The sequence below is a fragment of the Podarcis cretensis genome (assembly GCF_951804945.1).
Source record: "Podarcis cretensis genome assembly, chromosome: 5".
NCBI lineage: Eukaryota > Metazoa > Chordata > Lepidosauria > Squamata > Lacertidae > Podarcis > Podarcis cretensis.
In genome coordinates, this window is record NC_137174.1 from 65738429 (window position 1) to 65752923 (window position 14495).

At 40.2% G+C, this 14495-nt stretch overlaps 3 protein-coding genes across 5 annotated transcripts in view; 1 reads left to right on the top strand and 2 right to left on the bottom strand.

Moving 5' to 3' along the window:
• WDR53 (WD repeat domain 53) overlaps window positions 1-14495 on the top strand; it is a 374347-nt gene that overhangs the window by 270336 nt on the left and 89516 nt on the right. The window lies entirely within an intron of this gene.
• Window positions 249-7425, bottom strand: LOC307216770 (aquaporin-12-like). The gene is made up of 3 exons (XM_079977327.1): window positions 6405-7425; window positions 3085-3201; window positions 249-2575 (listed from the first exon to the last, which is right to left on the bottom strand). Exons 1-3 carry the CDS (start codon window positions 7009-7011, stop codon window positions 2385-2387), a joined length of 915 nt encoding a protein of 304 aa, XP_079833453.1. The 5' UTR covers window positions 7012-7425; the 3' UTR covers window positions 249-2384.
• PAK2 (p21 (RAC1) activated kinase 2) overlaps window positions 10144-14495 on the bottom strand; it is a 44838-nt gene continuing 40486 nt past the window's right edge. For all 3 annotated transcript variants that reach the window (XM_079977286.1, XM_079977288.1, XM_079977287.1), the window contains exon 15: window positions 10144-13895. In XM_079977286.1, the coding sequence (XP_079833412.1) occupies window positions 13809-13895 (87 nt within the window). In that variant the 3' untranslated portion in view covers window positions 10144-13808. The remainder of the gene's footprint in view (window positions 13896-14495) is intronic.

Below are 14495 nucleotides of genomic sequence, written 5' to 3' on the forward strand. Positions count from 1 at the left end.
TCCTTTCTAAAAAGTAAGGGGAAATGTGTGTGCGTCTTATGGAGCAAATGCAGGCTGCGCAGCTATCCCAGAAGCCAGAACAGCAAGAGGGATTGCTGCTTTCACTGCGCAGCGATCCCTCTTGCTGTTCTGGCTTCTGAGATTCAGAATATATTTTTTTCTTGTTTCCCTCCTCCAAAAACTAGGTGCGTCTTGTGGTCTGGTGCATCTTATAGAGCGAAAAATACGGTACTTCCCCGTCTGAGTATTGGTTCTATTTGACACTTTCAATATGACCACAAGGAGTCCTTTTAAACTATCACAATCATGTCTCTTGGGTGGGGGGGGAGAGATAAAGCAGACACAACATGGAAACGGACACTTTTCAAAGGCAAACTGATTTCAAGGACAGAGTTAAGAATGGATTTCCATAGATAATCAGGGCTTACTCCCCCCAAAAAATATGCAAAGTAGGATTGTAGTCTTACAGAACAATCTTCAACATGCTTCATCAGAAGCAGAAATGAGCCCTATTGAATTCAGTGGGGCTTCTAGACAAGTATGTGGAGTTAGGCTTGCAGCCTTAGTGCTTAATTTAGCTGGATCATACTTCTAATTTGTAATGAGGGCAATCGGTTGGCATTTAAGCAATTGAACAAATTGTTTACCTTACTCATTGTTTACAGAGAGAGATGTGCTTTCCCCATTGCAAATGACTTAATTCAGATCAGCTGATAAGAACACATTGTTATGAGTTATGCAAGGAATATATTGAATGACTGTGTATTTATTATCCCTTATGTACTCAAGGGTAGAGAAAGTGAGGGTGCAAAAGGATACAGGGTAAGTTCAAGGTGCAACACAGGTGCAAGGGGCAAATTCCAGATGGAGTGTTGATTGTGAATCGGGGCTGTTCATTGACACAAACTTTCAGCGTTGTCTATGTGATGTCGCCATGCCTGTACTCTTCCCCCTGCCCAGATTGAATATGGATTTCCCTTTACCATAAAAAGTCAGTAAGTCAATATTAGGTGGCAATACAAAAGAAAGAAAAAAGTTTGTAATATGCACTGGTATTTTATGTGGATTCTTTTTGGAAATTTAATAAAAATACTTTTTTTTAAGCCAGTAAGTCAGCTGTTGTACATCTGCTCTCACCGCTGGAAGCTTATTAGCACATTTTGGGGTGGGAGCACTCAGTTCTCTTGACTGTGGTTTGTTTAAACTACCACAATTTAAAGATTGTGTTTTTAAATTGCTGTAACCCACCCGGAGACTTCATGGTAAAGGGGAAGTGGAAAATCTAATGAATAAGCAATTGCACACAAAAAAAAGCTGTTGCACACTTCCAGTGCATTACACAAGTGCAAAAAATACCCAGGGCTTTTTTCAGCCAGAACTCACCAGAACTCAGTTCCAGCAGCTCTCATATGAAATCATATGATTCATATGAAATCAAATATATGATTTAAGTGTCAAACCCTTATTAACACATACAGAGGAATCCTCACTTACGCAGGAGTTCTGTTCCGGGCCGCAATATGAGTCAGTGGGATGCATGTAAGTCCCTTCTGGTCCGATCCGGTCTATTTTGCCCCCACGCTACCCAATTCTGATCCTATTCTGCCCCCACCAGCTTTCAGCGCCAAAAGTGTCACACATGTGTACGGTCCCTCATGACTTGAATGCATGTGAGTTGCGAGTTGCCTGTACATTCAAGAATGCCAAAGATCCAACCATATTATATAATAGGGCTGGGGAACTTGGACTACAGCTCCCATCATCCTTTCCCACTTTGCCACATTGGGTGGGGCTGATGGGAGCTTGGGTCCAACAACATACAGAGGGCCACAGGCTCCTCCCTTATTTATCCCATATCAAAGAACATAAAGATAGCCAGTGCTTTTTTTTCTTAGGGGTACTTTCATTTTGACTCAAGAAAATAGTTCAAATCGGGGAAAATAAATACAGTAAATGGACAAAAGTACCAAGATTCATAAAAATGTTTCGGGGTATGTGTACTCTGGCATACCCATAGAAAGAAAGCACTGAAGATAGCTAACCTTCTTTGGGTGGGGGCCACAAGGTACTATATCATCCCACCCATTCATAAGAATGCTACAGAATGAAAAATATCCCGAAGAGGGCACTAAGAAGACAACCTGAATGTATGGAATGTTAAGGGTCTTAACTTCTACAGACCTTTGCAAGGACCTAGCTCAACGCAATACACTGGTGATATGGCAGCACATGAGAGATGACTTTTTGTCCTTCTTTCTGGCCAGAATGCACTACAAGCGACCTCAGGAACACAGAGTGATGCTCAAGGTCTTCTTCCTCATGCCAAATAATAACAATCAAAGACTGAAAGGACCCCCAGTGCCACCCACCAATGCCAATCTCTTTCACTCTGTTCTGTCAGATGGTCCTGGGCAGCTGGTCGCCTTCTGTGTTTTTGGCTGTCTTTGTTCAGCACCAGACACTGAAATTGCTTTTCCCTTGGGGATCCTGTATTTGTTCTTTTGACTGTACAGCAGGTTTGTCTGAAAGAGTCGTGGGATGTTCCCCCGATACACAAACAGAGCTACCAGCATCCCTGGAAGAGAGTCAATAACAAGGGAGACTTAATCAGTCTGCACAAAAAGTCTGATCAGCTTATTGCTAGAATGACCTTATAAAACCTGCAGGGATTGCAACTATTTGTGAAAAGACTCTGAGGCCTTCATACAAGGGCACCTTCACTATAGGCAAGCTTGCTCCAGATTAGAAAAACCTAATGGGGCATCAAACACATCTTATCCTGAATTAGAGAAGAGAAATAAATCTTTCTGAACTGCCATTTTGTCCCCATTCCTTTTTTATTTCATTATATTAGTTGGCTTTTGTTTTAGAAAACAGTATGTTGATTTTGTCAAAGACTTTCTAAGACAACATTATTCATGGACCTTAAGGTCCTCTGCGGGGCATACCAGGAGAGACGGTCCCGTAGATACGAGGGCCCTAAGCCACAAAGGAATTATTTTAGGCATTATTCATCTGTACTACAAAATTTTGTCACAGCTGCAACCATAGTTGTTTCTTCCACTGTCTTGAAATCTGACTTACCTGCAGTGGGCCCCAACCAATACACTTGCATATACTCTGGTAAGCTGTTCCCAGAACAGGAAAAAGTCACAGCAAATGCCAGGGCAGGGTTGAAAAAGGCTCCTGTGAAAGGTGCAGCTGCAGGAAGAGAAATGCAAACAGTTCAATCCACCTAATCAAATTGGCTTAGACACCAACATGTGCATGATAAGATCTGTTAAACTGACATGATGAAAGGTGTTTAGTTTGAAACAAGAACAGAAGAATCTGGGAATTTAATCTGAAGTATTGAGTTGCAACTCTGCTAGGTAGCGACTCAGGAAAGCAACATGCCCTGGGCCAGTGCTGTCTCTCTCTGGGAAGATCCATACAGTACTAGACATTTAAGGCACATTCAACCCAACCTGAAAGCACATGACATCCCCCAAAGAATCCTGGGAATTGTAGTCCCCACCCCACAGAGCTACAATTCCCAGCACTCTTAAACTACTTTAAGGATAAAATGGTTCCCCCCTGCCGCACCCCATCACCAATTCCATGTACAGAAGCTGACAGCAGTCATACCCTCTAACATTTTTCAGATGAAAATAGGGACATTTCTCACTCCCTGTCCAATTGACCCTCTTCTACCCCACATTTTGTGTATCACCCCTGCCCAAGAGCATTTCTTATGTGGAGAAGGGTAACAGGACGGCACACACACCCTCCACTGCCCTGAGGAAACCCCGTAATCCTGGTATTATTTTATTCTTTGGTAGATTTACAAAAAGAAAAATGCACAGCGATAAATAGATTATAGAAAGGGGCAAGAGTGGACTTGGACACACAAAGCGTTAAAAAAAAAAAATCAAGACTCCTTGCGCTCTGCTCCCCCTTTCTTCCCACCCAGGGTGCCCTTGCCCTCTGCCTGCCCCTCAGAGTCAGTGCATTATGTAGGGCTTGCTGGCAGCAGCCTCTCCTCCCACCAGGCACTGAAGACGGTTGAGGAATAGAGATAGAAAGCCCTCTACTTCTGAGCACAGAATTCATTCACAGAGACCCAGTGCAGGGTGGAGGGAAAGGAAATTCTAGTTCTAGAAGGACCTAGACCTTTGATGAACAAACAGAGAGCAGTAAGACCAGCGATGTTGTATCTTCAGGAAGCCTTGAGTAGAATGGGCACTGTGACACATCTATCCTCAGCAGCAAGAGATGCTACAGCCTCCCATTCTTCGGTTAGGAGCCGTTTGAGAATCAATGAATCAAAGAGCAAATCCTCCTGGTCCCATTTTTCAGATCCCCTATAACTGTGATTGGGATGATGTTGGGAAAGATGGAGGGCACAAGGAGAAGGGGACGACAGAGGACGAGATGGTTGGACAGTGTTCTCGAAGCTACAAACATGAGTCTGACCAAACTGGTCAGGCAGTGGAAGACAGGAGTGCCTGGCATGCTCTGGTCCATGGGGTCACGAAGAGTCGGACACGACTAAATGACTAAACAACAACAAAATAACTGTGATTTCTAGCGGCCTCTATCACTGTCGATTTCAAGCACCACCTTAGCTTCTAATTCCCAGCATCTCACCCTTTATACTACCCTTAGGCATAAAGAAATTTATTTGAAAATATGGGAGGATATTAAAAGAAACCTACAAATATGGGGTAGAATGAAACTTGCATTGTTGGGTAGTGTCGACTGTAAAAATGAATATATTACCAAGAATGTTATTTTTGTTTCAATCAATACTGGTGACTGGCAAGACAGATTGTTTCAACATATGGCAAAAGACATTTCTAAATATACTGGGCAATGGGAAAAACAGAGAATAAAATATGGAGTGATGCAAAAGAGAGGTTTTCACCTGCTGGATATGAGATTATATTATGAAGGATCTTGTCTGTGCTGGTTGAAGGAATGGTTGATATTAAAGAATCTGCACATTTTAGATTTGGAAAGTCATGATAAAATTTTTAGTTGGCACGCATATTTGTGGTATGAAAAGGTGAAAGTACCTATAGGATTTACAAACCATATAATTAGGAAAAATCTCTATAGGGTATGAGATAAATACAAAAATCTATTGGAGACCAAAATACCACTCTGGTTTGCACCACTGGAAGCCATAGTGGTGAAGAAGAATATGATGGAACATTGGGCAACTTACAGAAATTTATTAAGAGAGGGAGAATTTAAATTAAAACAGTTTAAGGATCTATCAGGAATGTTAACAACATGGATACAATACCATCATTTGAATGAAGCATTTAATAAAGATATGAGACATGGGTTTGGGCAACAGTTATTACAATTGGAGAGAGACCCGTTAGACTGTAATGTTAAAGTGATTTCTAAAATGTGTAATATTATTGGAATGGAAGACAAAAGACAAGCAAGTGAAATCTTCAGTGATACATTAGGCAATAGATATTGGTCATAATATAGAAATGCAAGCATGGGAATGATTATGGACTATGGATATAAAATTTACAGCAAGCTATGGTCTAAGAGAAAATTACATGAAAATGTTATATCTATCGCCTAGTAGATTGGCAAAAATGTATAAATCAAAATTGAGTAACTGTTGGAAATGTAAAGACAAAGGCACATTTTTCATATGTAGTAAGGTTAGGGCTTACTGGGAAATGATACATAAAGAATTGAAAAAGATAGTTAAGGTAACATTTATTGCTTTATTGATTGATTTATGAAAATAATTAAAAAAACAGAAGCTTTTCTCTTGGGTATTATAAGAGTAGAACTACCTAAACAGTATAGAAATTTATTTATGTATGCAATGACAACTACAAGAATGTTATTTGCCCAAAAATGGAAAGAAGAGGTCCTGACAAAAGAAAACTAGCTACAGAAGCTTGGGAAGAATAAGAAATCAAGACAACAAACTTTTTATAAGGGAATGGAAATGGTTTATTGAATATTTACAAACAAATTTTAAACAAATTAAGGGTTGGAAGGATTGCTTCCAACAAATTGGAAGGATTACTGTAATAACTTGCAGTTTCAAAACTATATATGAAAACAGATTAATAAAAGAATAAGTTAAGATAATTTGGAATATGTAGGAAATGATGAAAATAAATTTAAGGAACCGCAGAAAGACGAGGAAGGAAGTCGAGATTTGAAATGATAGAATTATTGTTGAACTTTTGTTGAAATGTATATAAATGAAAATTATAAATAAAATTATATATATTTTTTAAAAGTCACACAAGCAAATGACCCTTATTTACCACATGGCCAATTCCATTTATATACAAAAGCATTGCACAGATTAAATTGTTTGGTTAAGTTTCTGAACATATAACATTGGGAAGAGGAGGAGACTAGCTTTGAATCCTTACCTGTGTAGGCCAAGGCAGTAACAGTGAGTGCAATGACAGGGGCTCTGTACATGGGAGAACTGGATTGGAACCTGAGAATCGCTATGTTGAAAAAAAATGAGCATGTGGCTTCCACAAAGATGCCATGGGAGACAGATGTTCTGAGCGATGAGCTGCAGTCTTGGGCCATTAAGTTTTGAATCATGTGGAAGTCTGTCAGTTCCCTGGACCAATAGAGCTTGGTCAAGGCGCCAGCTGCTATCATCCCCATAAACTGGACCAAGAGTTTGGCAACTGTGGCCACAAAAGGAGAATCCAAAGCTAAACATTTCTGGAGTGAGACGGCAGGGTTGGCAGAAGCTCCATCAAAAGAAGCACCATGAACCAAGAAGAGAAGGAAGAGGAGTGTGAAGCTCACATCTGGGCCAAAGCCACCACCCCATGGACCAATCTCCACAAGCATCTTTAGCTCCAGGCAGCAAGCACACAGCTGGAATGAGCTGGCCAGTTCGCTAGCAAAGCACGAGTACAGCTGAGGTGGAAAAATTCTCTTGGAGAGCCTCCTGGTCACCTCACAAAGGGCGACAATGGAGAAGAAAAAGGCTATGGAGACGTTCAAACCAGCCATGCTGGAAGTCTCATAGGAGATGGGAGGTGCCCTGTAACGCAAGGATCGGCACTGCTTAAAAGAGGGGGAGGGATAAGGATTAGCCCACACCTGCTGTTCTTCCACAGAAAGGCATTTTTAAGCAAACGTGGCAAAAGCTGACAGGTCAGTAGGGTCACAGAAATCTCTGGGAAAACCAACACATTTTGACACCATAGTGCAACTGCCTCGGACATTTTGACTCTTCTATGATTACCACCAACCCAATCAAAACATATTAGCAAGAACACAAAGAAACTGGTTCGGAAAGCAGTAAAACCAGTAAGTAATTTAATATTTCAATCCAGCATCGTGACTCCAGGAGCACATTTGAAATCTTTGCTCTTGCAAACAAAGTTAATTTTTTACAGCTGAGGACGATATGCTCCTGGGGCTCATTTAATGTTTTTAATGTGTGATATTTTATTGTATTTTTGGTTTCCATGGAAACCGCCCAGAGTGGCTGGGGGGCCCCAGCCAGATGGGCGGGGTATAAATAATAAATTATTATTATTATTACTGCCTGGGTTATTGGCTAATATCACCAGTTACACATACACACAGCCCAGGCATTTAGGTTTAATTGTATTTAGGTTCTTTGGACTGTGGCGTTTATTTTTAGTTTGTCTCTGGTCACCTTCACAATGTTTTCTTCATACCAAACCAATAAGGCACACAACTAAGCATGAAGAGTGAATAAAGAGATGAATTATGGACCCACAAAATTCAGGTTCTTGAGTAAACAGGAAGGCAATCTCATGCCATGATTAGAGTGCCTGGCTGAGCAAGAAGATCCAGATTCAAGTACCTACTTAGATATGAAGCTTGTTCTATCTCACACGCTCTCAAGGAACCAGCCACAAATGGTTATTTTGGGATCTACGTAGAGGGAACCACATAACAGGACACTAGGCTCCTTGGATAAAAATGAAACACGTGGAACAAAAATGAAGTATGTAGTCAGCAAGGTGCAGCTCTGTAGAATTCGCCTGAGGGTGTGAAGCAAGACTAACTTCTAGTAATGATTGTTCCTCCACGTGATTCCAGCTCTGAAATTCTTCGCCACTTTTCGCACTTCATCCTTCTTATCCACCTCATTGGCAATTTATAGGTATTCACAGCATGTACAGAATTTGGGGCCCATAAAGCTGCTCCCTCCAGTGCTTAGTGTATGTTGTAAACTGAGAAAACACCTTGTAAACATGACTAAAAATAATGAATTGCCATTGCTAAAATCTAGTATTTTATATGGTTTCCACTCTTCATTTCTCCTACCTCGATTAAAGTCAGTGGAGGCGGGTCTATTAGGGCAACAAGGGCTTAGCCCTACCATGTAAATTATCACACAATTTTTAAGAGACTTTCCATCAAAATCTCAAAGCCACTCTTCTGTGAATCTCCAGTTCTCTGGTCAATCAGTTTTCTGCATCACCCAGATTCTCAAAGCAAAAAAAGGACTGCTATGACCAGAAGGCTCCATCCATTTATCACCAAGCAAGAATAAAACATGATAGTAAATCTGAATAATAATAATAATAATAAATAATAATAATAATAATAATAATAATAATAATAAAAAATTGTCCAGTAGCACCTTAGAGACCAACTAAGTTTGTTCTGGGTATAAGCTTTTGTGTGCATGCACACTTCTTCAGATACCTTCAGATATCTGCTTCCCGTCTGATTCTTTATTGCCCTTTTCAGGATCTTGTTTGTAAATTAGATTGGTTTGTTATTTTTTATTTATACATTTTTTTAATGGATGGAGATGGAGACAATTTACTTTTCAAAAAGTGTGTCTGCCACATTTCCTGTAGCAGTTAACCTCATTTACATGAATTCCCTTAACATTACAGTGACTACTATATACTGGTGCTAGAACCACTTGTTTTGGGGTGGTGTCCCTTGGCATTTTGGTAAAAGAATGGCAGTAACTCCATGTATCACATGACTGACACAGGCAATGAAGGGTTGCATCTAAAGCGGGTCCTAAGTTAGTCATGTTCAACAATTTCAGTGGGGCTACTGTAAGTAGGATTAGCACTGGATACAACCCAGTGAGTTTATATTTTAAACTGAAGTTACCTGTGGTTGAATCATTTTATTAAATATAAACAGATTCCTCACTGGGAAGGCAAATGCACTCTGGGCAGGCTTGTTCAATTTATTTCTGAGGATCAACACTGTAGGAGCCATATCCAACTGTATAATCTCTGCACACTCAATTATGAATCAAGTACAGTGGTACCTCAGGTTAAGTACTTAATTCGTTCCGGAGGTCCGTTCTTAACCTGAAACTGTTCTTAACCTGAAGCACCACTTTAGCTAATGGGGCCTCCTGCTGCCGCTGCACCGCGGGTGCACGATTTCTGTTCTCATTCTGAAGCAAAGTTCTTAACCTGAAGCACTATTTCTGGGTTAGTGGAGTCTGTAACCTGAAGTGTATGTAACCTGAAGCATATGTAACCCGAGGTACTACTGTAACTGGTGTTGGGTTGCAGACCTATCCAGTGTAAATCCAGAAAGGGGACAAAAGTCTAAGCAGGCCTGGGGTAATCACATGGTGCTTTATCTTTTCTGACATCTTGAGCTGGTCCCAGGGTACTAGATACAATGGACACTTCTGATTCTTAACAAAACTGACAGTATCCAGAGGCAAAGGTGTGTGGTTGACTCTGTGAACCTTAACAATAGGATCATGCACAAAACACTGTAATCAAGTTATAATTTGAAGCACATCTGCAAAATATCTAAGTTGCCAAACAGATGGCTAAAATTCATCTCCATAAAGTATCCATTAAGGGCTTTTTATACAGATGCCTAAGAACCAATTTGATCCATCAACTTGTATAACAAACCTAAACAGCACAAAAAACATGGAGCGAAATGTTCATGGCTGTTTTTACAGAATTGCTTTGAAAACAGTGCTCAGTACGAAAAAGTTGCAGCTGCTCGCTGGGTGTTACAAAAGCTTTGAAGACAAATGATAACTAAGCTGCAAGTCTACATCAAATGAACCATCACACTATATAGTACGAAACAAAAATTGTCCCTATTAACTCAAGTAAGCCTCTCTATTGGGGGAGGGTGGGAGAGAGAATGAGAACCATCAAGCATTTTAGAAATGTTTATTTCTAGCCCTGAAAGAACAAAGTCATTAAACATAGTCAAATACAGTAGTTAATATTGCAGTAACAATTAAATAACAGAATGGGATTAAATTAAACAAAAGGCAACAAAATCTGAAGACAGGAAAAAAAACCTGAAAGCTTGCACTACTTTCATTTCCATCTAATGAAGTGAGAGAAAGGGAACAAAGAGAAGGAAACAATTTCAAGAAGATGTACTTAATTCCAGCTACGAAGACAAAGAAATTCTGTAACTCTTAACAGCAGAGTTTTATTGACTCCAAACTACTCCAGAGAACACATATGGTGATTGCTTAAGTTAATCAGTTATATTCTCAAGTTGTTAATGTCTCCATTCAAACCAGCAAATGCTAAACTTATTTGTGGTAAGTAGTCGTGTCTATTTCAACTGGATTTTTTTGCCGGGGGGGGGGGCAGAATTGGGAACTCCTCATTCCAGGTAAGCCTGCTTTCATGGAATGAGATACCCTTCTCTATCCTTCTCTCCTCCTTGTAGATTCACACCAATAACCATAACGTGCCATTGCAAACATGCCCAACACTCAAAGACTGATTCAGCCAAGAACTTGGGGGGGGGGGCAATTTTTGTAAGCCCAGACTGAATATTGAAGCTATGAAGTGGTTGCCCTGCACACTTCAATACATGCTCAGCTACGACCATTTCAAACTCTACAAAACAGTCTTTTGCAGCAATGCATTGAACTGGGATCTGGTACGATGCTGGAGTATTCAGGATACTGTTTGAACAGCTTAACATCTAATCTAAGATGACTGTGTGAGTAAGCCGTGAGTAACTATGTGAATCGATCAATATTTACTCACATTGGTGCCTGGATATTTGGTTAAGGCATCTTTAGCAGGAAGCGCAGTTAGGAGTCAATAGCCTATGCAATTTTATGCTGAGTGTTCTTACTCCTGTGCTGATAAGCTATACTTCCGTGCCCGGAAGATACAATCTTGAACATTCAAACCAGACATTAGAGGGGACGGGGAGAAAAAGACTGCCACTTTTCCACTTCTAAACCAAGCTTTAAGACACTGGCAATACATGTTCAGTCCTTGTACCATACAAACCACATGTATCGCTGCACAATAATCAGGAACTTCCTGATGGCTCTCATTAAACACAGAGTTCCCATTCAGTTTATGTCTGCTTCTATCCCTAACCCTTTATTGCAATAGTGGACAGGGAAATTAGATGAACACACTGCCGTAGTACAAAGCTGCTATACTTAAGAGCACCCATGCTGACATGCTGTGATAGTACTCATGATCATGACTGGCACAAGAGTTGCCAGTGGGTCCTGCTTCAGCAAGTCCTGAGCCAACCCAAATTGTAAGCAACTTTTAAAGGAGGATTTGAGAACCCTCATGATGAGGCAGTCAACTACTCATTTAAGATAATTTTTAATCACATTAAAAATCAGTAAATGCTGCTTTTTGTTTATTTCAGAAGTGTTACCTTTAATTGCTACCATAAAAACACCAACATACACTTATCTCACAGCAGGAGTCATGGGTTCCACATATTCCATTGCCAGCAACAGACGACAGCTCAAAGGTAAGAAAAGGTAACTGTAGAGAATCCTTTAAATCTCTTTGTTTGACTCACATAAACCAAATTTAAGAGCATGGCTATTCTATACTTTATAGTAACTGTATTGCAAGTTATGGCCAGAGGAAGAACACCACCTAAAATACCACTCAGACCAGGACACCACATTTCTTGGACTAAACCAAAACACATTCAAAATGCTCTGAAAGCAACTGGGCTGCTTTGTTACAGTTTTCAAATGAATACTTCTCATAGGACACAGGACTGGAGTATGGCACTGCTTTCATCAGCATTAATAAGGCATTTGTTGGTACAGAGCAGGGTGCAAGAAGCTCCAAGATCTGAGGGAATGGAGCCCTTTGTGATGCAATGACTCAGAACCCAGAATTTTGCAAACCTGTTCATAAAACCCAGCAGAAATTAAGCCCTTATGTCAACACATATTAATATTGTTCACAGGTAAGAAACAGGCTTTTCATTGACCATCAGGCATTAAAGGCATTAAAGACTGCCTCTTAAGCTAGGGTTTTAAAACGTTCTCCCAAGAATACCACGTAGGAATGCGACAAAGCTATAGCACCAAATTAGTAAGTCTGTTATGTTACTGTTTGGCACATCACTTGGCAATTCTTGATAAAGAGCTGCACATAAAACACAGTGCTTCTAGAAGGCTGATGTGACTGAAGAATCCCCACGGTGCACCTGACCACCTCAACCAGAACTTCAATTCCTCTACAGCTCCAATTACTTTCTTTCCTTTAGGGAGGCACTTTATCTTGTGTTTGTCTTCAGCCATAACAGTTGGTAAGTCTTTCAAGAGAAGCATGAGAAGGCAAGGTTCTGCAGCCACTCACAAGCCAATTCAAATAATGTTGAATCTAGACTACTTTGCCATCTCCAATTGTTTGTCTCCACAGAATAGCACTTTTGGTGTTCAGAAGATTCAGTTGGCTGAATTATACAAAAAAGTCCTGGATCTTCTATTTTTGAAAATCTGCTGGGTCTTTGTTAGTAGAAATGGTGAAGATATACATTTTTATACATATAAAAAGGAAGAGAGCTCTAATACTTAATCCTGACAGCTCCAAAGTTGCTTTGGAGGGGAAATGTACAACATATACAAAAGGTACTTAAGACAAAGAAGAGCAATTTAAAAATTCAGAAGGCACCAGCATAAAGCCCAAAGCCCAAGTCAGAACATGGATACAACACTTTGCTATAAAACCACACACTTTCAAGACATCCCTTTAAAATGTTACCAACAAGCCTACACAGGCAAGGAAGGAATGGAAGACAAGTCACAGGGATGGAGTTCTCTCCCCGAGCCCACGGGATGGTTTGAGCATTAACCAAGAAAAGAAAAGCAACACTTTTTTCCTCTTCCCCACATGTATTCAATCTCCTAAATTCAGAGGCATCTTTCCCTTATGTTAAAAAGTCCATGCAACAAAATTATGTATCAGACGTTGCTGAACCTTCTTCTTCCCCTCTACTCATGTTCTTCTGTCTTAAAGAACAGTCATTGGAAAAAAACTACAGTTCTTAGGTAGCTGGGTGGTTAATGCTACAACACAGTTATAGCTAAATTGTATGCTAAGAGATAGGTGAATAAAAGGAATTTTCACATTTCTACCATATCCGCCTTTTAGTAACTCAGATGTTGCAATATTTTGAATGACTGACAAATGGAAGGGGAGGGGAAGGTCAGCAGATCAAAGTAATGCCTCCCTCCAAAAGCTTGAATCTGTTGTTCAAGTATTGAAAGTGCCCAACAGAGCACAATGAATGGGATCTGGTACAGCAGTCATTAAAAAAAACACCTCCCAGGCATAGGAAAATACATCGGAGTTGTCTGCAAAAGTGGTGAAAAGGCCAGTGATTCAGTTCACAACTTCTTCCAGAAGAGTTCACTACTACCACCACCATTTTTTCTTCTCTTGTGTCTTCCAGGTGAGAGATTTTTTTTCCCTTTTGCAGACTTTCAACCTCCCTAACAAGAGCAACAATTTATATATTATGAAAAACTTTAAAAACAAAAAAAAAAAACAAAAATGATGAAGGCCACAGCAGCACTGCTAACGGTTACTCTTCATTGCTTCTTTGGCTGCTAGGATCAACGGCGTCAAGCTTGACAAAGGTTTGGCCAGTTTCAGGAAAGGATGCTATCAGAAAGGAAAAGAAACAACCTTTTAATGAAAGAACACTTAAAAGGAAACTCCAGCAGCAGCATTTTGAGTCATACACTTAGCAAACAATGCAAAGGAGAGATGACCAGGGAGATACCGGTAGGTTACCACTGTGCTTAGGTCATACTGAAATATGATCAGTATTAGTGGGTGGTATTCAGCTAAGTCTTACTCAGAGTAGAGCTATTAAAATTAACTTACCAATGGTCATTGCCTTCAACAGGTCTACTCTGAGTAAAACTTAGCTGAATCCTTAGTCAATCATTTGCAATTATTATTATCATTACTACTACTACTACACCTTTCTTTTTAAAAGTTGTCCAGGGAACATGCATTGATGAGTGGCCATATAAATCTACTAATAAAATTTTAAGATGTGCAAAGATACTAGGTTGGATTCAGCTATCCCGGTGCACTAACAGAAGCCAGTTAAAAGCCTCCTGCTGGCCCAACAGGACTCCCTCCATTCTCCCAATGTACTCTATAAGAGTCAGGAGAACCCCCAGAACAATGCAACAGGGCAAGGAGAAGGGAGATTCTTCCACCTGGCAAAGAGAGAATGCTTGTGCTGACAGA